This window comes from Nelusetta ayraudi, unplaced genomic scaffold (genome assembly GCF_046127955.1).
Source record: "Nelusetta ayraudi isolate G7.1 ecotype Tasmania unplaced genomic scaffold, CSIRO-AGI_Nayr_v1 ptg000063l, whole genome shotgun sequence".
In the NCBI taxonomy this organism is placed as follows: Eukaryota; Metazoa; Chordata; class Actinopteri; order Tetraodontiformes; family Monacanthidae; genus Nelusetta; species Nelusetta ayraudi.
The window spans coordinates 4,287,958-4,313,999 of NW_027466113.1; the positions used below are offsets into that span (position 1 = coordinate 4,287,958).

Sequence of the window (26,042 nt, forward strand, 5' to 3'; positions counted from 1 at the left end):
CCAGCTGTCATAGGGTGAAGGCAGGGTGACACCCTGGACAAGTGGCCAGTTCATCGCAGGGCCCACGTGGAGACAAACAACCATCCGCACTCACACAGACAATCTAGAGTTTCCAATTCACCTCACATGCATGTTTTTGAAGGCGGAGAACTCGGACAGAACCTACACAGACACGTGGAGAACATGCAAACTCCACACAGAAAGGTCCCAGGCCTGGAATCGAACCCACAACCTTCTTGCTGCACCCGCATGAATACAATATTAGAAAAAAAAAAAGCAAAACATACTTTCATTCTCTGCCGTCGCTCCTCTCACCTCATCCTGCCCCGCAGTCTTTGGGTCTGGTTGGCGTCCGTCATGCAGTTGGTAACAAAGTTGGGCCCTCCCGTGGTCCCGTAGTCCTTCCGCGTGGCCACGGCGCCGTGAGTCAGCACCGACACGCCCCGGGCGATGCGCCGCCGAGGCTCGTCCCGCCAGCCCTGGGGCCGCACGGCAAACACAGCCCGCGGCAAGTTCTCCATGCCCAGACCCGAGAGGGCCGGACCCACCGCGAACCACATGTGCGACGCTCCGGCCTGACCGGCGGCCCAGGCGGCCCGGAAAACCAGCTCCGCCTCCTCCTGGGAGCAGTAGAGCAGGCGCACCTGGAGGACAGGAGGGAGGCAGGGAGGGAACAGGGATGAGGGAGGACACACACACACACACGCACGCACAGGCACAGACACACACACACACATACACACACACGCAAGTGAGATAAGGAGGGGATGGGAGATGTGGAGTGAGACAGAGGGTCTCGGAGAAGGAACGGGGGGGCCCAGATAGAGGCGGAGCGGGGCAGGAATGGCGGGATAGGAAGGTCCGTATCGGAGGAACAAGGACGCTGAGGGGAGGTAAAGGGGAACCGTATCTGCAAGCGGCCGCGATAAGGTTCACGGCGGCGGAGGGGTATGATTCCAAAGGAGGCAGCAGACAAAGAGTAGAGAGAGAGAGAGGGAAAGGGAGAGAGAAGGGGGGGAAGCGCGGATGAGTAGCAATGTTTGTGGACCGGGAGGTGCAAAGAGGCAATTGGGGTCGGTGCTTAATGAGCCTGGGCCTGATGAAACAAGCTGTGGTTATGAATAATGAAAACGGGGGTAAAACATGAAGGGAAACGAAAGAAGTGCAAGAGGTTGGGCAGACATGCGGAAGGGGGTGAAAAAAATATTTTAAAAAAGGGGCGGGGAGCGGCGAGGGGGATGGTGGAGAGGGGGGTGGGGGGGTGAGGAAGGCTGGGGAGGTGAAAGACCAAACACACCTGGGGGAAAACAGGGGGAGGGGGAGGAAGTTAAACTGTGACATGTTATTAAAAGCAGGAAGGAGAGGTGGAGGAGTGGAGCCGCAGAAAACAAGGGAGGCGGGAAGTAATCAGGGAGAACAGAAAAAGTCACTCCTTGGAGAGTGCAACAGAGGAGGAGGAGAGAGGGAGGGGAGAAGGAGGGGAGGGAGGGGCAGCATCAGAGAAAAGAAAAAAAGAAAAAAGAAAAAGAAAAAAGATGACATTTTCTGGTGAAATCGGCACCTGGAGAGATTAGAGATGTTTGCAGAAAAAGAAGAAGTGGAAGGATGGAGAGAGGCAGGAGAGGAGGAGAGGAGGAGAGACAGAGCATGGGATGAGCTCTCTGCTGCAACTGCTGAGGCAAAAGGGTTCGGGCAGGGTGGGGTGGGAGGGTTGGAATTGACTGAAGAGGGTTTTAAGGGGTTAGAGGCTAAATGGGGAGAAGGGAGGATCGACAAGAGGAAGATAAAGCTGAGCTGAGTTGAGCAGAATGGCAGCTGGATAAATGCTGACAAACAATGTAAAGCTGCTGGTGGTGCTGGGGAGGGTGGGGGGGGGGGCTTTAAATTAGAAAAAGTACATAAACAACGACAAAAGCGGAATTAAGAGAGAAAGACTTGGGGGGGGGGGGCAGTTTCCAGCGCTGCAGCCTTCACTGAGGTTCAAGCTGTGACGGCCGCCTGGCAGAACAATTCTGCCTGAGCACCAATAAAACCTTCAGGTGAATTAGACTGGGAATGAACAAGAGTGTCCAGGGGAGGGGGAGGGGGTCAGAGTTATAAACACACACTTGCTCACACACCCACACTCACACAGACACACACACAAGGTCTAAAGAGGGGGAATGGTACGAGGAAGAAGGAAGGGAGAGACACACTGACGAGCAGGAAGCTGAAAGAGTTCAGAATGGAACGGCAGAAGGTGAGAGATCCGAGTGGAAGGGGAGTCGACCGCCAGACCTGCAACAGGCCTTCTAACATTGACAGAGAGAGAGAGAGAGAGAGAGAGAGAGTCCAGCAACATCAAGAGCATTTGAATGAGTCCTGCAGGAGAGAGAAATAAGAAAAAGGAGAAAAAGGAGAAGAAGAAGAAGGAAGAAGAAGAAGAAGGAAAAAGAAGAAGAAGGAAAAAGAAGAAGGAGAAGAAGAAGAAGAAGAAGAAGAAGAAGAAGAAGAAGAAGAAGAAGAAGAAGAAGAAGGGTGATGCTGAAAAAAAAAAAAAAAAAACAGAAGGCAAAGCGCCGCATGTAGGTGACCAGCAGCTTACAGCAGGTCACATCCACAGCGACACCAGGCAGAGCGGAGCCGTCCAATCACAATGCACCGTGCACATATAAGCAGACAGCGGCCGGGCAAACACACATACACACACACACACAAAGCAGTGCTGCAGTGGTCGTGCTGGGACATGAGTGATGACATTGAAACTGGGAGCAAAAACCGCAGCAGCGGCGGCAGCGGCAGCGGCAGCAGCAGTGAGTCTGTGGTCGGAGACACATGCAGCTAGCAGGGAAGGACGAATGCACCAGAGAGGGAGGAAAAGGAGTGGGGGGTAGGAGCGAAAAAGGGTAGATAGATAGATAGATAGATAGATAGATAGATAGATAGATAGATAGATACAGGAAGAAAAAAAGGAAGAAGGAAAATTAAATGAGGAAATCAGTGGAATGTGGAAAGAAACAGAGGAGCAAAAAAAAACAGATGGATGCGGTAGGAAGGGGAGAAGCAGCAAGGCATTGTGGGAGAGGAAGCAGGCATGTTAGAGTGGGGGTGTGGGGTGAGCCAAAAGCACAAGTCAACCTCATAATAATAATAATGATAATAATAATGATCATAATAATAATAATTATTATTATTATGATAATTATTATAATAATAATTATCATAATAATAATCTGTCTTTTGGCAAAACAGATTTTTAAAGAATAGGTTTCCTAACACCCACATCTTGTGTCTGTGTGTGTAAATAATATAAATCTATGATCTAAATTAAAACTATAAATCTAAAGTACGACTTGTGCTTTTCTTTCTCTTTTCTTTTTCTCCGCCGAACTCTGGATGTGTTGACGGGGGTTGTGTGTGTGTGTGTGTGTGTGTGCGTGGGGGGGAATGGGGGTGGGATTGGGGGATGGGGGGATGGGGGAGGGGAGAACAGAGGGATAGAGGAGAAAGGGGGGAGAGAGCGAGAGACGCGGAGGGCCAGGGGGAGAGTCGAAGAAGGAAGGACAAAGCTGGGGAGCCGCCTGGCAGGGCGTCGTCGCGGTGGGGGCGCGGCACTGTGGCCCCCGCAGCGCTTCCTCCCCCTCTTTCCTCCCCCCATCTTTCCTCCCCTCCCTCCCCCCCGTCTCACCTGCGCCTCGTTCTCCTTCAGCAGCCTGCGCGTGCGCGCCCCGCTGGGGTCGTCGGTCACGTTCAGGACCACCACGCTCTTCTTCTCCCAGCCGATGAAGGAGCCGTCCGTCAGGCCCTCCACCACCGACAGGAAGTCCTGGTAGCCGTGGTGGCGCGTGCACACCACGGAGAAGGACGTCCAGTCGTACTCCTCCAGCACCTCGAAGATCACCTCCAGCTGCAGCGCCGTGGAGGAGCTGAACTGCAGGAAGATGGAGCCCGTTTCCTGATTTGGTTGGATGAGGAGAGAAGGAGGGAGAGAAGAAGAGAGCAGCAGGTTTGGTTTAAAAACAGGAGAGAAGTGGAGCACAGCTGCATGTTAGCAGACCAGCAGCAATTTTGAAGAAAAATGGGAAAAAAAAGAAGAAAGAAAGTTGCAAAAAAAATTTTTTAGCGTTTGCGACTTTCTTCCTCCTTTTCTGGAAAGTCAACCGACCGACGTTACTGTATCGCCAGGAAACAAACAGCTCTTTTTTTTCCCACTACAAAGGCAAAGCGGGTGGAGCCGCTCCATCTTAATGCACGACATGGAGGCATCGCGGGGGCTGCCAGTGTTTATGGAGCAGCAGCAGCAGCAGCAGCAGCAGCAGATCGTGTAGCCGCAGGCCGCCAGGCAGCCAGGATTGTTGAACAAATTCTCCTGTGACGTCCAGAAGTGTGTGTGCGTGTGTGTGTGTGTGTGTGTCTGTGGGTGTTTCTGCGAGCTGGCGAGGACGAGGCAAGGGTGCATCTTCAAAGGAAGTTCATCAAAGTGCTACAACTTCATTCCTCAAGAGTGAGCGCTTCAAACTCGTATTTGTAAGCACAAACGCAAAAGCTTCTGCTCAGACGGCACGGCAACAACAAAAAAAATCCCAGACAAAAACCGCACACGCGCTGGCGGAGGCCGGCCGACGTTACGGCTTAAAACCGGGGTGCAAAGCACTCTCACGTACGCTAACTCGCACACACAGACACACACCTTGTCCGACACCTCCGGGGAACGTCGGAGAACTCGCTGGGTGCCATTTACAGATCAAACACTGCGGAGTTGCAGCAGATCAGCAGCCCTGACCTTCACCCCCCTGCATCCCACTGGCACTTCTCCCAAACTTTCTCACTGGATGCAAGATTTCGCAACAAATACTGTGCGTTTTTCCATCAACTCTGCGCTACGTCCCCGACTGGCCTCTGAGTGCTGACTGGTGGCTGACTGGACCTGCTGCCTGTTTTGCATTGTTACAATCACGGTGATTCGGCGGGATCGCACATGCAAAACCCTGGGCTGTGTCCCAAATCACCAACTAGTTCCCTCCTCACTTCTCCCTATACAGTGAAGCTCACTGTTAACTCTATATAGTGACACATTAGCCAAATTAAAAGGGAGGGAGGGTGAGTGGGAAATTTGAAGGGAAAAAAAAAAGGGAAGCACCGGTTTGAATCTTACACGTGTCTTTCATGTATGTAATTCTTTTTTCTGTTGCCGATGCTCAATAAATATATTTGAAAAAAAACAACAAAAAAAACAACATTATGCTTGCCTTTGCAGCATATGGGTCAGCGTGAGCGCAATGCATGATGAGATATATTGCCAAAGCTAGTCTATATAGTGTATATCTTGGATGTATTATAAGAACTGGATGCTGGACTGGCCATATGGCGGCGTGACGATTTTTCCCAGTGGCTACTCAAGGTACTGCAGGAAAAAAATAAAATACCATGGGCCCAAAAAAGCATTTTTCCCATGGATGCGATTCATAGCAAATCTTTCTGTTGTAGATTTTTCAGTTGAAAAAAAATTAAATAAAGGCCAGAAAATCACCAGAAAAGAGTTTATTCCTAGTGTGACGTCACAACGTCGTACGTGCTGCTGTGTCTGTTCGTTCTGATTGGCTGCGTCCTGACGTATCTGTAAGTGACCTTCTCCAAAATCGTTCTGATTGGCCAAATAGATCATGTGAGTTACAGAGGCATGATGGGAGGTGATACTACTGCGCACGCTCTATGGGCCCATTAATGCTGAAGTCAAAAACTTTGGAGGTGTGGTGCATACCGATATTCACTCAGGATTCGGACCACCACAACATATTGCTGTCCCCCCTATATCATGACTATATAGTCACAGTAGGGGGCGATGAAGGACACAGCCATAATAAGTACATTTCCCATCAACCCCCTCCCCCTCGCTCCATACCTGTGGCATCCTCCCCAGCCCTGCTCCCCCTCCTACAGCCACAATGGGCAGTCCCGTCTGCGCAGAGACAAACTCCAGCATGGGCGCCAGGGGGCCCCAGGCCGTGCGGGGGGGCCGCTCCTCTTCATACACCAGACCTTGCAGGGGCCGCGCCGCCATCAGCTCACACAGCTGGGACAGCACCGTCTTTGGACTGCTGTCGTTCACCTGTAGGGCATCGGGACGGGAGGGAGGGAGAGAGCCAGAGAGAGAGAGAGAGAGAGAGAGAGAAAGAAAGAATATGGCTGGATTATTTTGAAAGATTCCCATTGGTTTGTAATTTTGTCATTTTTTCTTTTATGTATGCTTGCTGAATGGGATTCACTATAGCTGCGTTTCCATTACCCCTAGAATTGCGCAAAAACTAAATATCGCAATAAAAAACTGGCAATGGAAACACCTAAACTTCGAAAAACCTCTCAAATATCACAAAAAGGTTTTTAAGCTCTCATGAGGTGGCTTTTCAGACGTATCGATATAGTGGTATATTGCAAAAGTGTCACGGAAAGACTTTTTCTCACATTTACACGTCAACAAACGTGACGTAGAGGGTCACATGACCAGCAAAACCAGTCAAAACTAATTCTCGTAACGTAATTACGACTTGTGGGCTTTACACCATTCAATAGAAACACCTGTAAATCACAATTGTACTTTTGCCATGGAAACACAGCTAATGTCTTCATTTAACATGTATGGCTGTTGGTATTTTTCTTTTATCACAGACATAAAAATATTTTTAGATGACATAAGCAGATGACAACTTCTGAGGAAGACGGAAGTTTACGTCGGAACATGTCCAGGTATGAAAACAACATAAAAAAAATATTATGTGTCTGTGATAAAAGAAAAATACCAACTATCACACTTTACACAATTTGCTTGAGTTGGTAAGAATTTCGCAACTGCGGGGTTTTTTTTCAGTTAAACAAACACAAGTGGAAAGAAAGAAAGAAAGAAAGAAAGACAGAAAGGTGAGCGTCCAGGACGGAGAGTCTTTGACTCTGTGTGACGGTGAGACTGTGTGACATGTCTGGGGCCGTAACAGGAAGTGTGCTGCTCATTCGGCTCCAATAATGGCAGCCGCTATGAATAATGGAGGCTCATTGTGACTCCTCTCATTCAAGTCCAGGGCGGCGACGTGAGCGCGGAAGGAGGTGCGGAAGGAAGGAGGCACTTTTTTTTCTTTTTTTTTGCCGACCTGCAGCCAGATGACGTTAGCAGAGCCCCACTGGGTGACCACGCTCTCCCCCAGGGAGCCGTACACCCGGCCGAAGCCCGGGTACAGCACCCGGCCCCCGGGCCCGGCCACCGCCGCCTCCGGCTGCATCGTGGCGCCGGCGTGGATCACGGCGATGTTGAAGTTCATGGCGGTCCCGGCGTCGCGCTCCCGCGGGCTGGGCCGCAGCAGCAGGTGAGGCGAGGCCTCCGAGGGACCCGCCCACTCTGCCAGGACCAATAGGAGAGAGAGAGTCGGTATGGCGACCATGGCAACCTGCCGAGGAGGAGGGGGGGGAGGGGGGGAGGCAGATATCTATCGCGCTAGGAGAGGGTGCCTGGAGGAAAGGAGAGGAAGAAGAGGAAGAGGAAGAAGGAGAAGGAGGAGGAGGAAGAAAAAGGGGAAGAGATTAAGTCAGGCCGTTTTTTTCAGGATGTCCATTAACAGAGGAGATCAAATGAAGACGGAAAAGGGGCGAGAGGAAGACAAGGAGGGAGTTTCTGGGGTGATCAGAGAGCCGCACGCAGAAAAGATGGAGAGGCGGCAGGCAGCGTATTCCCAATGCAATCACGGAGAAATAAGGGGAAGTTTGGGCTGGTGAGAAAGACCGGACGAGCAGTTTGGAATGCAGGGTGGGGTGGGGGAGACAGAGAAAGAAAGACGGCAAGACGGAGGGAAGATGAAGTGGCGCTGTTTGGGCTGCGGGCTGAGGAGGAAGAACACGAGGAGGAGAGAAACAGATCGGCCGTTTGGAAGAGAGGGAGCGAGCGGAGAGAGAGAGAGAGAGACAGAGATGTGGGGGGCAGAGGGGGGGTGGTGGGGGGGAGTTATTGTGCCGCATGAATGATAACGACAATTAAGATCACTGTAAACACTCTCGCCCTCGCACGGCCCAAATCCTGCGCACGGCGGCGTCGGAGGAGCCATGCGTACGTGCGCGCGCACACTCAAGATAAATGTGTTGCTGCACCGACGGCCGTTAGAGAAGCTTAATGATGGAGAGATATGAGGGTTAAAGCGCAACACACACACACATGCACACGCACACACACACACACACACACACTCTCTCGCCATCCACCACACAATAATAATGACTACCTGGGAGATAGCAGGGTTAATATGTAAGCATGCCCACACACACACACACACACACACACGCACAACACAGCACATCATTTTCAATTTACTCCTGGTGCCAAACAGCCGTCCCTCCCTTTTCTCCATTTCCTTCTCCATTGCTTTCTGCCCCCCCTCCCTCCCTGCCCCCTTCCCCTCCCCATCCCCATCCCCCGCCACTCCTCGCTCCGTTTTTTTTCACATTCCCCATCTCGTCTTCCAATTTCCATGGCTTCAGGAACCAAACACAATTGCATTGATTAACAGGGGGCCCGCTGACATAATATTCCCTCTAAAGTCACTCTTCTCCGCGACCGTCTGTCTGTCTGTCTGTCTTTCTGTCTGTCTGTCTGCCTCCTCCTCCGTCTCTGCTATCTGTTCCCTCCTTCGTCTTCATTCCACCACCACCATCCCCTCCAGACCTCCGACCCCCCCTCCGTTTGTCACAGCCCGCCAAATCTTTGACCGTGATCACCCTGTGGGACGGGCAAGCATGTGTGTGTGTGTGTATGGGAGGAGTGGGTGGGTGGGGGGGAATAAGACAGTAGAGAGTCAGAGAAAAGAGTGAGGGATGGAGGCTTGAGAAAAGTACAAAGTGCATCAGGCTGCCGAGCCAAATGTGAGCGAGAGAGAGCGAGAGAGGAAATATTGACGAGTGCACCGACGAGGACGTGTTCGGCCTGAACAAACACACCAGCAACCTGCCTGCGCCTGAGTGACAGGGCCCTCGGTGTGTGCGGGTGTGTGAATAGAGGGGGGAAAAGAGTGGCAGAAATGAAGGAGAGAAGGCCCGAGTGAGGAGAGGGAGGAAGAGGAGGAGGTAGAGAACGAGGAAGAGAAGGATGAGGTGGAGGACAAGGAAGAGGAGCAGGAGGTGGAGGACAATGAAGAGGAGGAGGAAGTGGGGAGGAGGGGAAAGATGAGGAGGAGGAGGAGGAAGAGAAGGAAAAGGAAGAGGAGGAGGTAGAGACGGAGGAGAAGGAGGAAGAGGACAGCGAAGAGGCGGAGGATGTGGAGGAGGTAGAGGATGAGGAAGTGGACGAGGTATTGGAGGACAAGGAAGAGGAGGAGGAAGTTGGGGAGGAGGTGGCAGAGGAGGAGGAGGAGGAGGAGGAGGAAGAGGATGACGAGGAGGAGGAAGAGGAGGAGGAAGATGAGGACAGGGAGGAGGAGGACGTAGACGAGGAGGAGAAGGAGGAAGAGGAGGACGAGGAGGAGAGGTCGAATGAGGGAGGCAAACAGATGCGGGTGAGGAAAAGAGGGGGACGGAGGCGTCCAGGAGATGGGGAGAGACAGATCAGTTAGCAGGGGAGCGGAGGAGGAGATGGAGGTGATAATGAAGGGTGGAGGGAGAAAAACAGGCCGGCGGTTGTTGTTGTTGTTGCCGTTGCCGGGTTTTTTTTTCTCCCTCTTTAAGGGCGAGGAAGACGTGGCGGGGGATGGGGGAGAACGGGGGAGGAGAGGGGGAAAAAAAACAAGAGGAAGCTGCTGGAGGGATCCAGCGGCGAACCAACGAGTCATCTGGACGAGTCGCTGCCGAGGCCATTAACTGCTGGGCTGCCACCGTGTTTCACTCCGGCGTCTCACTCTCCGTCAGGGAGAGACAGAGTGCTACTGTACGCCGCCCGCCTCCCTCAGGAGCCTCGTCAGGGCCCCATATTAAATGCGGTGGTGGTGGTGGTGGTGGTGGTGGTGGTGGGGGTGGGTGGTGCGAGGCTCCGCGGCAGCAGAAGACGTCCCACCGTCACCAGGATGTACGAGCGAGTCGTCGCGATCGAATCCTCAGACAAATAATATCTCTTTACCGCGTTGTTCATTACGTGCAAAGTGAATCAGGAGGAGCCGGGGAGGTGTGCGGTGCACTGAACGCGCACACACACACACACACACACACACACACACACACACACACACACACACACACACACACACACGCACGGATGAAATGAGAGCGGCTGAGAGATGGCGATTACTGCTTCATTCGATTCGCTCGCGCAAATGAATCTTTTGTTCGAATGCAAATGTGAGGAATTCTAACATTAAAAACAATCTCCTTTTTTTTTTTTTTGTCGCTCAGCCCTTCAGAGCCTCTAATACAGCAGAGTGAACAACTCATGTAGATTTGCAGGAGGAAGTGTTCGAATTAGGATAAATTGGTCAACCAGGGACTAAAAAAAGAAAAAAAAGATTTCCAGCCGAGCAGATGGAGGGATGCGCCGGTGCGGAGGCGCGGAGGAGGGATCTCTCGCTCCTCGCCGCCGCCATCACCTGATCTTCCGCCGTACCAGGGCCGTGTTTCACACCAGCGCCATAAATATTACAGCCCCTTGCAGCCCTTTTTTCTCGGCCGTGGTTGGGGTGGACTGAAAAAGAAAAGGGAGGCATTCCTTTGATGATTCTTTTAGGCCCTAAAACTTTAAATTCACTGCGGCGGCGGCGGCAGCGGCGGCACCTTCAATCATTAGCGTCAGTCTCAGCCGTTACAGCAACGCACACCCACCATCACTGTAATAAGCAGCCTCCCCACATCAACTCATCACATGTAATCATTTTTTTTTGGATTTTTTTCCTTCCTCTCCTTTACCTGCGGAGCTTGTTCAGTTTCGTCCAATCACACAAAGTGGCGTTTGCAGGCAGCCGCGTGTCGGCGAGCGTTAAAAGCAACTGAGAAAAAAAAAAAAAAAAGCACCTGCAGGAATATTTACAGGCTACTTGAGAGCGAGAACGTTCTCAGGTTGACGGAGGCTAATCAGCGAGAGGAGAGAGGGAGCGTTGGCGAGCTGGCAAGCTCCCCTCCTCACCCCTCCTCACCCCTCCTCCGCTCTGCTGTCCTTCCTCTCCTCCAAAAAAACAAAGTGGCGCACAATCAAAACGCATCACGTCGCCTCCTTTAACATTTTATTGGCTCCATATGGCGAGCCCACTGTGATCTCAGTCCTTTCCCTACAGGTAATAAATGTTAATGCGCGTGGTTTTTTGTTTTTTTTTTGCAACAGCTTCCCCCAACAAACTCTCAAAGCAGGTTTGCTCTTCTTTGTGTGTGCGCGCGTGCGTGTGTCGCTGAAGGCAAATCAACAACAACTTTGACGGTGTACAGCGGCCTCTGCAGAGGATTCCAGTGAAGCCCGCAAAAACACCACAGAGAGTGGAAAAAAAAGAATGAGGAGGAAAAAAAACTTGTCAGTCTCCGAACTCAGAAATGAAAAATTGATTTTGGGCGTCTGGTGTGATGGTAAGAAAACAATCACAATGTTTTTCAAGCACCAAAAACCGCTGCTTCCTCTCCGCAGGCGCCGGGCTGCTGCTGCAGCAGCTGCTGCAGCGCCCGCAGTGAACCTGGAATTGAAGAGGGCGGCTGGGCTTTGGATGAGCACTCCCTGGCATCCACGCCCGGCCTCTGCTGAACTCTGAGAGGAGGCAGCGATCTGGTGCAGCCAAACTGAGAGCTGCACCGGATCAGCTGGGGAAAGTGGAATTTGGATGGGGGGGGAGTGGGGCGCAATAAGGATGAAGTAGGGTGGGGTGGGGGTCTTCAGAGGCTGCAGGGAGGAGTTGGACAAGCCACCTGCTGCACCATTGACGCCTCCCATGGCATCCCAAACAAACGTCCTAAACTTCCCAAACAAACTTCCTAAAAATCCCAAACAAACTTTCCAAACAAAACTTTCCAAACATCCCAAACAAACTTGCCAAATATTACAAACAAACCTCCCAAATATTACAACCATCCCAAACAAACCTCATAAACCTCCCAAACATCTCAAACTTCCTACACTTCCTAAACGGCAGCAGCTTTCTGAGTACAACCGCTAAAATTTGGAGTAAATCTCTAAAAGAAAAAAAGACAGGGTGACCGTAAACGCCCTCACTAGACAAGACACCGTCTCCTGAAGACGACAAGATCACTCAATTACTCTGTTCTTTTTTAAGTAGCCGAGTGGCCACTCGACACCCCAGCCTGCTCAAGAAGCTGCTGTTGGTTGTTTCCTCAGGACCACGACTGCACTCCAGTTACAGGAAAGACGAAAGAGTGATGGCACGGTGAGGCGCCCACAGTGTGGCTGCAGGGGAATATCAGTGTGTGTGTGTGTGTGTGTGTGTGTGTGTGTGTGTGTGAGGTCTAATATGGCATGGTGGGAGAGCGGAGGAATGGGGAGAAGAGTGCAGCTGGAGCTCAATGCTACTCGTGTTAATTGGCCTGTACTTCAATCACAGGCACTGGAGTGAGTCCTTCCCTGACGGAACATATCCTCCCCAGCCTCCCCATCTCACCACTCACCCTCTGTCTCACTTTCCCAGCCTCCCCGTCTCACTCCCTCACCCTCTGTCTCACCTCCCCGTCTCACTCACTCATCCTCCATCTCACCTCCCCGTCTCACTCACTTACCCTCTGTCTCACCTCTCCAGCCTCCCTGTCTCACTCACTCACCCTTCGTCTCACTCCCAGCCTCCTCACCACACTCATTCACTCACCCTCCGTCTCACCCCAGCCTCCCCATCTCACTCATTCACTCACCCTCTGTCTCACCTCCCCGTCTCACTCACTCATCCTCCATTTCACCTCCCTACCTCACTCACTTACCCTCCGTCTCACCCCCAACCTTCCCTGTTTCACTCAGTTACCCTATGTCTCACCTCCCAGTCTCACTCACTCACTCACTCACTCACCCTCCATCTCACCCCCCTTCCTAACTCACTCACTCACCCTTTCTCACCTCCCAAGCCTCCCTGTCTCACTCACTCACCCTCTGTCTCACCTCTCCAGCCTCCCTGTCTCACTCACTCACCCTTCGTCTCACCCCAGCCTCCCCACCACACTCATTCACTCACCCTCCGTCTCACCCCCCAGCATCCCCATCTCACTCACCCTCGGTCTCACCTCCCCAGCCTCCGTGTCTCACTCACCCACCCTCCGTCTCGCCTCTCTGTCCTGCCACACTCGTTCACCTTCTCCTCCCTCTCTGACTCACTCACTCACTCGCTCTCTCGACACGTACACACTCCCCCAAACTCTGACTGTCGCACCAGCTCCTCCTCCTCCTGCTGCTGCATGGTCACTCCTTCATTCACCGCTTTTTTTTCATTCAGACGCATCACCCTTTACTCGCTTCTGTTCCTTTCCTCCTCCTCCTCCCATTGCTCCTCCTCCTCCACCCTCTCCCTCCTCATCCATCTTTCTTTCTCTCCTTCTTTCATCCCCGTTGATCCAGCTCGCCTGCCTCCCCGCGACTCTCACGCTCCCTTTTGTGCACAGCGTGCAGTGATCTGCAAAATGTGCAGCATTGTGTGTGTGTGTGTGTGTGTGTGTGTGTGTGTGTGTGTGTGTGTGTGTGCGCGCGTGCGTGCGCGTCTCTCTCTCTCTCTCTGTCTCAGCAACAGTCAGACAGCTGCTGCAGCTGCAGCCGCTGCAGCAATCATGAGCCATTCTGGTGACGACACATGAACCATCTATCAAAACCCTCGTCGCACAAAAGCCCTCGCAGGGAAATAGGAGGCATTATTTGAAGATTACACACGCCAGAGGCTCGCGTGCCTTTCCTGCGAAACCATTTTGCAAGGCCGAACACTTGAAGTTGAAGGAGCTATCTGGCGTGAAGTGGAGGGAATGAATTAAGCAGCGAGACAAATTAAAGACACTTTTACGCACACGCGCACACCAAGGGACAACAATCGTCCAGATTTTGTGGCCTGCTCTTCTTATTTCTCCTTTTTTATTTGGCTGATGTTCTCAAAAAAGGGTAAAAATGGCTTCGACATTGCCCCCCTGTACAAAATCAACTTTTCTTTATTTTAACGTTATTTGTTTTGAAGAAATCTTACAGTGAGAGGTCAAAGGGGGACGTGAAAGCTCACCGCACGGTGCTCATCTACCTGGTTACATCCGTTTGTCCCTGTCTGTGTGTTTTTTTCTCTCACAAGGGCAGAAAGAAACAGTCACCTTGACATCCCACTTTGATGCTTCCCCCACCACAAAATGGCATTTCATCCTGACATTTCCGCTGCCTGTAATTTCCACGCGGTCAAACAAAACGCATCGCAACTCCGAGGTTCGGAGCAGTTCGCAGCTTTTATTCAAATGTTTTTTTTTTCTGTCCTTTTTTTCCCCTTCATGACTTCAGATTAGACCGTTTCTGCCAAGAGACACTGTCAATTAACTGAACTTCACTTCCGTGCATTCAGGGGATAAATTTCATTACTGGAATGGGAGGACGCTCCTTGTTTCTCCTCTCTCTGTGGATTGATGGAAATGAGATGGAAGTGACCCCTGCACTCCTACAGTGATTCTGACAATTCTCTGACCTATTCTTTTTTTTCTTACAAAAAAGAAAAATGAATATCAACCCACTTCGACCCACTGTGGTTTCAGGCAGCGCCAAGTGCAGAGAGCAGTGACTGGAAATCACATTCATTACACATTATTATTACTGAAATGCTTAACATTACGACATATCATCTCTCCTAAGTCACAGCACTGAGCACAGGGTACACTGTGTAATTATGGGAGCAGAGGATGTGTTTAATTTTGCTTTAATATCAGCTCACACTTGTCTGGTAATTGCAGTAATGCAAAAAATATTAACTCTTCCAGTGGGGGAGAAAAATGAGCCGGTGGAAAATAAAAGCCTGTCATGTGTTTCACTTCGTTACACAGGCTTTGTGAAATATAGTGTGTGTTGTGTGAGTGTGTTTGTTGTGTGTGTGTGTGTGAAAGAGCCCTATTCCCAGGATAGCGCAAACACACATCCATAAATTGCACAATATTTTGTTGTTGTTTTTTTATTGTATAATAGCATCAATTTTCATGGATGACACACAGGAAAAAAATTAACTTGCGCCTCTACTTTACATCACTCACACACACACACACAGACACACACACACGCACGCACACACACAAATGGTTTACTGCCCTCATGAGTGTTCAGACATAAATATCAGGAAGGTCACATGCTTTCATGTGGAAAGGCCAGAGTCTGGGGATTTTTCACACAGCAGCATGAAGGGCATAATTTCAATGAGCCTAACTGTCATACACAGGGTCATCTTGAATAAGTACACACACACACACACACAGACACACACACACACACACACACACACACACACACAAACACACACACACACACACACACACATGTTGGAGGAGGAAAGTGGTGGTTTTGCACGTCTGCCACCAATACGCTCGTACGATATTAGCTCCTCTTATAATACAAGGCCAAGGAGCAAAAAATGTTTCATTTTCCCTCGATGATGTCGGATATCCAATAAAGTCGAGCCCCCTCGGTCCCACCGTGAATTTGATAACACATAATTCACTGGGTTTAATGTGCATATAAATTGTTGTTTGTTGTTTTTTTTTGTTTTTGGAGTTTATTTTCTTTCCCAAATCCTCCGCCAAGACGTCTTCACAACGCACGACTTCGGGAATTAGCTTATTATGTTTGTTTTAAAGGGAATTTTTCCTCGCCACTCAACCTTTTACCGCCACCTGGGAATGCGTTAGGCAGTGTGTCGGAGAGTGGGGTGGGTGAAGGGGGTGTAGATTTTCATCACAGCTGTATTAACATGGTGCAAATGTCTCAGCGTAAACAGGAATTTATGCTGCATTTACATAATGCACTATACATTCATGGATGGCACTCTTGGCTGAAGACCTGCAATGATTTGGGATTAGAGATTTGCCGCAGATGTGATGAAAACGTGGAAATGAGTCTTGGAACGGCGAAAATTGGGCACAATCGCGTTACGGCAAGAAACAAATGATGTGTCTCTGTAACAATAATGCTAAAGGGATTAATTTCTTATTCCAATCTTTGCCCAGTAAGGGGGCTGAGAGAAAAAAAAAAAATGAAATAAAACAGCGGCGCCTCTTTTGCTCCGGCGCTTCCATTAATTCCCTCATTGATTGGCCAGACACTGGGATCACCTCGCCAGATCTAAATCACTCACTAATTAAAAGAGCACCATGAAAAGCAGCCGCCACTGCAGCCCCTTCAGGACCCGCGAGGTGAAACATCCTGTAAGCGCGACAAACCAGCCAAGTAAAAAAAAAAAAAAAAAAGGCGTCTAGCTGCGCATAGCAATGATCTTATTGTGGGGATAAACCGATTAAAGCGATGTGGGAAACATTCGTTGAGAAGAATCGCGCCTCCCGCCCTCCATCCCTCCATCCCTCCATCCCTCCCTCTCTCCCTGCCTGCCTCCTCGCAAGGTCACGCCAACACCGCCAGTGCCACCGCTGCTGCTGGCGTGCAGGTGTGCATGCGAGGAGAAGCTACGTGTGCGGCCGGGCACGTGCTCCGGGTGTGTGTACATCCGCTGACGCGTCGCCGTGTGTTTCCGGGGAGGTGGTGGAAGCGCAGCGAGTCCCAGGCGGCCGCGTGTCATCGAGCTTTTCCAGCTTCCGCCGCAGCACATCTGGCTCTGCCTCCCGGACACAACAAAAGGGTGTCAGGAACGCGTCCGCGGGGCCCCTCCCATAAAACGTCGGCGGATCAACTCGGGCCCCGAAGACTCGCTCTCATGCAGATTTTAAGTCAGAAGGCCGCGGGGGGATTTTGGCGGATTGAGCGCCGAGGTTTATTTTAATGGGTTCTGGGGTGATTCTCCGGAGTGAGAGGCCATCAGAGGGAGGTGATGCTAATGTCAAGACCCCACAGCGTCGTCGACATACTGACAACCCACCGCCTTGCCACCCACCATCCCCCGCTGAAGCTGTAATGTTTGTTTCACAGCGGCTGGTGAAAATTATCTGTCAAATCCCGGTTTTGTTTGTGTGCGTGTCTTTTTTTTTCTTTTTTTTTTTTAATCATTATCTTAAATCTTGACATACGAGGCGACAGCGTCTCATCAAAGAGCTGCTCAGTAGTGAGAGATGGCCGCAGCTCCCCGTGATGGCTTCACATCATATTGTAGGGAACGTAATTACGAGCAGCCAGGAGGCATCGGAGGATTTCTGACAGCGACCAATCTCCGCTGGGGTGGGAGGAGGAGAAAAATACAAAACAAAAAAAAAATTAATAAGCGACAAAATGGTTTCAAATCCAGCCCGTTTCTGGCATCTTTATCCAAATGACGATGCGCAAACGAGCTTCATTAGGTCTTTGCATGAGATTTACCTTTTTTTAAAAACCGAGCAATATGCATCACAGTACCATCGCTTTGTTTCAGTGAATTTAATTGGGAAATGCAACACAACAAGGTTCCCCCCATTCGTACCACTCCAGAGAAAAACAGATTTTTTTTAAATCATTCTAAAATGTGACAGATTATGCCAAAAATGCATGCATGCCCGCCATAATGCACTATTTTACAAGCAATGCATAATTTATATTTTCAGAGTGTAACACTGGCCAAACGGCCGGAGCCAGCCATTGATTTTCCTGAAATATCCTCCATCGTCCGTCCTGCTCGGTTCAAAACCGAGAAACAGACACCGTTTCTAATTTCTTATTACAGGGAGTCTCAATCATTTCACACTGAACAGCTACCATAACAATGAACAATCAGTGCTACTCCATAGGCCGGCATCACGTACCGACCCATTGACAAGACAGGCCGCCGCTGCTACTGCGTACTTGAAAAGACGACGCGCGCGGCTAATCACCTGACAGCTGACGGCTCGACGGTTCGGCTTCAAAATACGCCGCTTCTCAACCTGAACTGAGAATGGAATAAATCCAAGAGCCGCGTCAGAATTCCATAAGCCTAACGCATATTGCACGGCGGCGGGGGGAAAGTTATCCCGCAGACGTTTCGGAACGCGGCGCTATTTACGCGCGGCGCCGAGGCCCGTTAGAAGAAGACGAGCGACATCAAGCTGGCCTAATCACAGACTTTCTTCCGTCACTGCACTGATGTTCCCTCCACTTTCCCCCGGCTCCCCGGTTCCTGGTTGCACTGCAGATAACAGGCTGTGCAAATTCCATTCAGGTGCACAAACACGCACATTTGCATTTGCAACAGCTAGGAAGGCGGCCGTTTGTGAAGGAATAGCACAATTCCAACTTGAAAGAGAGAAAGAAAGAAAGAAAGAAAGAAATGAAATGAAAGAAATTAAAAGAAAGGAATAAAGCAAAGCTACCCCCACCCCCCCTTCTCAAGTGAAGTGATCAGGCATTGAAGCGGGTTCAACTTTGCACCTGCTACCTGTACCAAGCAAATCTGGCACAGTCACTCCTGCACAAAGCCTGCTATAAATGCCAGCCAGGGGTTCTCTGAGCGGAGAATGGCGATTTTTTTTTTTTTTTTTTTTTTTAAACGAAACCGGCTACATGTGCAGGGGATGCTGGGAAGTCTCTCTCCCACATCGGGAGGCATGACACAGCAGCTCCAGTGGAGGCGGGTCGGGGGGGAGGTTGACACACAACTCGGGGCTCGGTGGACGGCGGCTAACGTAGTTTTTTACAAACGCTTCCATTTCCTCTTTTTAATAACCACTTGTGCTGTCATTTCCTGTTCAATCCATCATGATGAGGGAGCGCGACACACTGCCGCAAAACGCCACCACTGATCTAATTTTTCTCTCGCAGTCATTCCCCTCATCCTGTGTGTGTGTGCGTGCATATGTGTGTGCGCGCGCGCAGCACACATTCACACACAATCAAACAAATGTGTATACATTTATATATATTAGGGCTGTCAGTCGATTAAAATCAATCGTAATTAATCACATTAGTGTCCTCAGTTAACTCGCGATTAATCGCAAATTAAGTGCATTTTTTTTTTACCCTGCTCTCTATACATATATATACATATATATTTGTCAGAGTGTGAGAATCCCCTGGGCAAAGTCCGTGGACCGTCTCTCATCCAAGACACTGTCTTTCTACCTTGTGTGTAATACACATTGAATGTTTATTAGATGTGTGTATATTTTTGGTTATGCTTCTTGCTTCTTTCAGTTTGCGCGCGTGTGTGTGTGTGTGTAAGAGAGACTGACTGCATACCCATGGGTATCTCTGCCTGAATGTACTTTGTGAGAGAGTGTGTGACTGTGTATTGCATGCAGCCATGTGAAGCTGTGTGCCTGCAAGCTGCCTCCAGACTGCTATTCCCAAAACAAGCCCTAGGCTTTGACTCAGGTGTGTGTGTGTGTGTGTGTGTGTCTGTGTGCACCTGTTTGATAGAGCTTGTGTGTGCAAGGGGTGCACGTTAAATTCTCCCTTATTGCCATGCCAGTCTGTGTGATTTCGTCTTCTTTTTTTTTGGCCCATGATGAACGTGTCCAGCTGTTGCTTAAAGACATTGCTGTCATTCCGTCAAAGGGCGTCTTTGCCGAGTCTTTGCTCGTCCTGCTCCGAGAGTTGGAGTGTGTTAGCCGGTGGCAGAACCTCGGGGCTGCCGAATGGTGGCATCTGCCACCTTACTGAAAAGAAAACTCAGATGCGGAGTTCGCACAGTAGTTCAGCTATTTCTAAGTTTCATCAGAAGAAGAAGAAGAAGAAGAAGAAGAAGAAGAAGAAGAAGAAGAAGAAGAACTGTGCTCCTACATCAGTTATTCTAGTCTTTTTATTCTGTGCCACACTTGATGCCGACAAATCTGCATCCTTATCGCATCCAGAGCAGCAGCTCTTTTTATGCAACATGTTACTGATTCAGTGTGTGAACAGCTTTCCCTCTGTCTGTCTCTCGGTCTGTAAACTTGCCTTCCGTCTCCAGTAACAGTGACAGAATCCCATCATCGGGTCCGGCCGATGCGTTTTGCTTCATTGTTTCGATGGACTACATGGCGCTGCCTTCACTAGCTGCGTTTCTATTAAATCTAGAATTGCGCAAAACCTAAATATCGCAATAAAAAAAATGGTAATGGAAACAACTACATTTTCAAAAACCTCTCAACTATCACTAAAGGTTTCGATACTCTCATGAGGTGGTTTTTCAGACATATCGATATAGAGGTACATCGCAAAAGTGTAAGGGAAACACTTTTTTCGCATTTACGCGTCGCTGGGGGGTTACGTGACCAGTTCACTTCAAGAGAAAATGGCACGCTATGTTTGGATGGAGGAGGAGACGGAATATTTTGTACAAGTAATCAAAGAGAAAAATAAAACAACCATTAATGACAGGAAACAAACGCAAGCAAACAAAAGCAAACGTAATTCTCGTAAATCTCACGGGACGAGATTTTACGAGAATTACGGCTTACGTTCTTCACACCGTTCAATGCAAATCGCAATTGCACTTTGTCGAAATTTTTGAAATATCGCTTTTATTTTGTGGAAAAACTATAATGTAAAAGCAGCTACTTTCACTGTGCAATGTGGGTTTTGTTCAGGCACTCCGGCCTCCTCCTACCATCCAAAGACGTGCACGCTAGGCTAATTGGCAGCTGGAAATGGTCCGTAGGCGTGCGCTCGCGAGTGCAAAGCCTCAACGTCATGTTTCCCCCGTCGTGTGGTTCTGTGATAAACTGGCAACTGCGGAGCGGGGGCGGGGGGGGGGGGGGGGGGGGGGTGTAGCACCAGACCTGCACCCCCGACCCACGGACCCTGAGTGCAGGACGAGTGCTGGTGGAAAATGGGATTGACAGACGGACATCATAACGTCACTACAACAGCTCATTAGCGGCACTAACTTTTAATTGTGGCCGTCTGATGACTTGGCGGCCGACCAGATTCGCTGGTTCCTTGGCAAAGGAAGCAACAGTTTTTAATTAGTTTGCCATTTTTTGACCAGCCGGTTGCGTCACACGTCTTAAACTGACTGTGGCTGCGGTTCACAGCAGATGCTAATTTTTTTCTGCACAATTGATTTCATCTCCAGTGCGGGCAGTAAATAAATGTCTTTATTTATCTGCTGCGATCTGCACCTCTGTCAGTCGTAATCTGTTTCTGTTCCGTTGCTCTCCTTTAACGTTAACGCACGTTGTCCGGCTGGGTCCATTCGAAACGCGGCCGTTTGCGAATAAAAGAGAACAAAAGCAGTTTTGTGATACGTCCCCCTCCAACCGCTGGCCAAGGTGGTCCGAGAGTCACGTGACCGCAAATGATCTGTCGTGTAAACATCAATGGGCCCTTTTGCATAGCTGACAAACGCATCACCGGGTTTACATCCAGTGGTTGTCATGGCGATGGAAGGCGGCCAGGAGTCAGAAAACTGGCGTGGTTGCAACTGGTGTCTGTGTTCGGGCTAGCAAAGCTGTGCCACTCTCAGTTCATCTACCCAGTTCTCTTCATTCATGCTATTTCCTGAATCAAAGCAAGAGATCGTTCAACTTCGGACAGTTGCTTAAAGTGAAAAGTGGGTTTTTTTTCCCTTTCTTCCTCGGCGAAAACTGACATAATAACAACAGAGCAGGAGGCCTTTCAACCTCACAGCAGAGGGGGAAAAAAAGAAAAAGCAAAGGCTAGCGGTCAGCTGGACAGCTGGGAGACAATAAACACAGGTATAAATGGCGTCGTGCCTCAGCTGGCTGCTTGTGCTCAGATCACCCAGGATGCACTGCTGCTGACAGGTGTAAACTGCTTGACTGATATCAAGCGGGAAATATTTCACTGTGTGCAAGCAGGAGGTTCGTCTGCACTCGTGAACTGGATCACAATGATTGCGCTTCACCAATTATGCAATACTGTGAGCCCCATTAACTGGGTGTGTGTATATATATACATAGACTCTTAATGATTTCTTACTTTGTGGATTTTGCAACCCGGTGAATTCTTAGTGATTCAGGGATGGAAAATATTTTAATTGGCCTTTAAAAAAACAACAACATAGCGTCACCTGGTTGAAAATGTTTACTCCTCTGTATCATTACAGCTTTGTGTATATTGTGCGAGTAGTTCAGTGGTTACGTATCACTAAAGTGATGGTCCTCTTTCATGGCAGCGTTCTCAGATACTGTGAACTTTAGTCTGCATTCAGCTTGATGACAAATTGAGTGTGCGGCTTATTTCAGTTGATGCAATTCTCCGCTGAAATGATTTGTCAGATCTCTTATCAGAGAGCCTCTTTTTAAAAAAAAAAAAACTAAATAAATATATATCTATGTGCATAGATCTACAGACGCCGATGTTAATTTTTATGGCACAATACAACATTTGAATAATTGATCAAAACAGCCCAGGTCACATGACTGCCGCCTGCCTGCCCGCCTGCCGAGCCATGTACACGCTTCTCGGCATTCCGGCGCTTCGGGGGCCAAAGCGAATATGCAACACACACACACACACACACACACACACACACACACACACACACACACACACACACACACACCTCCCCCAGTGAGTACCAGATCTAGAGACAGACAAACGCCGGTGGTGGTGGGAGGGGGAGGTGGAGGTTGGGTGGGGGAAGGGGGTTAATTGCTCCAAAACGCCAGCCTCTGATCTGGTGAAAGACTAATTGATGTTTTATGTTAACGAGCTTTACCTTAATTAGTGGCCTCACAAAGAAGAGCGGCAGAGAACGACGTGTGTGTGTGTGTGTGTGTGTGTGTGTGTGTGTGTGTGTGTGGTGGTGGGATTGAGCAAAGTCTCTGGCAATGTTGCATCAAACAAGCTGATGAAAGGGGGGCGGGGGGGTTGGAGAGGAAGCTTGGGGGGGTGAGGTGGTGCAGAGAGGAAGTCACAGGTTGCAGGGGTGAGAGGAGAGACGGAAGGATGGAGGGAGGAGGAGGAGAATCGGCAGAAAGAGACGGGGAGAAAAGCGCGTGTGTGTGTGTGTGCGCGCGCGCTAAGCTAGAAGGTTTTCTCGGCGAGAATCAATGGATCGATGGGCTGAAATTGATGAAGAGCAGCACGCTGGAGGAAACGAGCGCAGCAATGTTTACTTTCCTCTCGCCCCCCCCCTCCTCCTCCTCACCCGTCTCTCTCTCTCTCTCTCACCCCTGATCTCCCCCTTGTGCCTTCACCCTCCTCTTCCTCCTGACACCTTCCCCTCATCTCTCACTCCGTCTGCACACCTTCTGTCTCTCTCATTGCCCGCCTCCCCCCACCCCACCCACCCTCCCCCTCTCCCTGACTACCGCACCTCACAGCTGGTACAGTACAGATCTGGCGGGGCGACTGCACGGCACCCCACACACAGAGAGAGAGAGAGAGAGAGAGAGAGTGAGAAAAGAGGACCGATGCCTCTGCATTTGTGTGTGTGGCGCCGCCGCTGCAGAATATGCTTGTGTGGGAAATGTATCCGAAAACAGACAGAGGGGGGGGGGCGATAACTGAATGGCGCGCGTGTCACCTGTGGGTGAAAAGAGCTGATTGAAATGGATATTAGCTGGAGGGGGGGAGGGGGGGTAGAGGAGACACTGCAAACAGCCTCCAGACATCCAGGGAGGAGAAAGAGGGAGAAAAAAAGCCGAAAAAACAAAACAAAAATAAACACACATCACATTATTTCTCATTTCTATCCAGATGAATGCGAGCGGCGTCCTGGAGGGGCAGGACCATAAATTTGATTCTTCCTCTCCCCCACCTCCTCCGGCCTCCTACCTTGTCCAATCACTGCAGCACATCCTCCAGCACCCCCCCCAAAAAAATTTTTTTTACAGGTCATCTCCTCCTGGTGGTCCGAGCCCACTCCTCGCCTCTTATTTGTCTAACCACTTTCCCCATGATGACGGCAGCTCGGGCCTGTTACTCACTGACAGGCGAAAATATGAAAAGTTAGCAGGGGGGGGGGGGGGAGGAGCAAGGCGGAAGCATATTTAGAAATGAAATGTACCTGCAGCTGTCTGTGTTTTGAGGCAAGTCATCCCCCGTGCGGGCGGGGAGGCGGGGGGGGTAGGAGGGGGAGAGGTATGGAGTGGGTGGGGGGGATTCCTCGGTGGCAACAGAGGGGATCAACACGCCCAAATATCCACCATCCGGCGCGTATCGCGATATAAATAGACCAAGAAGGGAGCCGATCGCTGATCTTCCGTGCGCGGCTCAACCGTGGCGGCCGTGGCGCGCGCGCACGCGCACGAGCAAAACCGAAGCTGACCAAGCAAGTCGTTAAGGGGGGAGGGGGGGGGGGGGAGAGAGAGAGAGAGAGAGAGAGAGAGAATGAGCATCAACAGATTATGATCACCTCAATTAAAACATCCGCAGCAGCAGCAGAGAGAGAGAGAGAGAGAGAGAGAGAGACAGAGAGAGAGAGAGAGAGAGAGAGAGAGAGAGAGAGACGGGGAAGTGCAGCCGGCTCGCTCCGACACCCTGAAACTCTCTTCATGGTCGCTGGCAGAGCAAAAAAAAAAAAAAAAACAACGAGCTGCTGAGCTTCAGTCTGGATGATTCATGGAAGTGCCGGCGTGCGCATGCCGCTCGGAGATTTTGGATGTGCCGGCTGCCGCGAGGAACCCTGACGCTGTTCGGCGCGCGCGTGTGTGTGTGGGTTGTGTTGTGTTGTGAGTTGTGTGTGTGCGTGTGTGTTTTCCTTCCTCCTCGGTGCAGCAATGACAGAGGGGTCAAAGCCCTCGTTTAGCCTCCTTCTCCTGCGTCCCTCCGTCATACATGCCGACACCCGACCACCACCAGCAACCCCCCACCCCACACCCAACCCCCCAAACTCGCCCTCCTCCACCCCACCTTGCTCCCCCAACCTCCCTCCACCTCCTCTCCGCCTGCCGCTGCATCTCGGCGTCTCAATGACGCGCAGCAGCCGGAGCCGCAATTAGTCCGAGCGGCGTTGGGCTGAGTCCCTGTACGTGCGTGCGTGTGTGTGTGTGAAGTAGAGAAGGGTAAAATAACATATGCATGGATGGAAGGTTGGGGGCAATTTTTTTTTTACAGCATCCGCTCCCGCAAAGTGGGACTGAAACACAGCAACAAACAACACAACAACAAGAACAACAACAAGAACATTCCGTGCACTTACTGTGTTTCAGCAGCCTGTCCCCCCTCTGTCCCTGCGTCCCTCCATCCTTCCTTCTCACATCCTTCCTTCTTTCTGAGGTATCCGTTTTGCGGGTGTCCCCCCGCCCCGCCACCGCCACCGGCGCCTCTACTGCTGCTGCTGCCGCCGCCGCCACCAACCGACCGAACGAGCGACCGACAGAGCGACCGAGCGAGCGACCAACCAACCAACCAACCAACCAACACGCACGGACGGACGCGCCGCAAAAAATAAAATAAAAAATAAAAAAATAAAAAAATATATATATATGTACAAACGCGCGCGCGCACACACACTCTCTCTCTCTCTCACACACGCACGCACGCACACCCCTAAATATACAAACGTTCTACATGCGTTCAATTCCTCCCCGATCTCTCTCTCTCTCCTTCACCTCTCTCTCCCTCTCTCTCTCTCCCTCCCTCACTCTCTCTCTCTCCCTCTTTCCCTGTTCTTTGGTTAAAATTCAGTATATGCGCCCCGTCACCTAGCAACCGTCAACCTCCGTCCCTCTCTCCCTCTCCCTCTCCCTCTCCCCCTCCTCTAGCCCGCCCTCCCTCCTCCCCCCTCCCTCTCCCTCTCTTTCTCCATCACTGGCGACACGTGTTGAATGCTAAACTTAACGGTCCGGAATAGAATTAATAACGGGATGGACGCTCTCCGTCTCCTCTCTCTCTCTCTCTCTCTCTCTCTCTCTCTCTCTCTCTCTCTCTCTCTCCTCAGCTTTTTCCTCCACCCTTCTGTCCATCCATCACACGCACGCACAAAAAACAAGCGCGTGCACACACGCACACACACACTACCGCAAAACAAACATTTACTTGAACCACTCAGCCCTTTCATTGCCCCCCCCACACACACACACTCGCAAAAAAAAAAACACGCGCATAAGCATCACCCTCCGCATTTCCTCCATCCCCTCCTCTCTTCCTCCCCTCCCCTCCCCTGCCCCTCCCTCCACCC

General features: G+C 50.5%; 1 protein-coding gene across 1 annotated transcript in view; it reads right to left on the minus strand.

Moving 5' to 3' along the window:
* Positions 1-25,257, minus strand: part of grin2db (glutamate receptor, ionotropic, N-methyl D-aspartate 2D, b) — a 50,463-nt gene extending 25,206 nt beyond the window's left edge. The window contains exons 1-5 of the mRNA XM_076041252.1: positions 25,062-25,257; positions 7,122-7,476; positions 5,882-6,088; positions 3,668-3,934; positions 316-644 (exon numbers count right to left, since the gene is read on the minus strand). Of these exons, the coding sequence (XP_075897367.1) occupies positions 316-644; positions 3,668-3,934; positions 5,882-6,088; positions 7,122-7,409 (1,091 nt within the window). The 5' untranslated portion in view covers positions 7,410-7,476; positions 25,062-25,257. The remainder of the gene's footprint in view (positions 1-315; positions 645-3,667; positions 3,935-5,881; positions 6,089-7,121; positions 7,477-25,061) is intronic.
* Between the last annotated feature and the right edge of the window lie 785 nt (positions 25,258-26,042).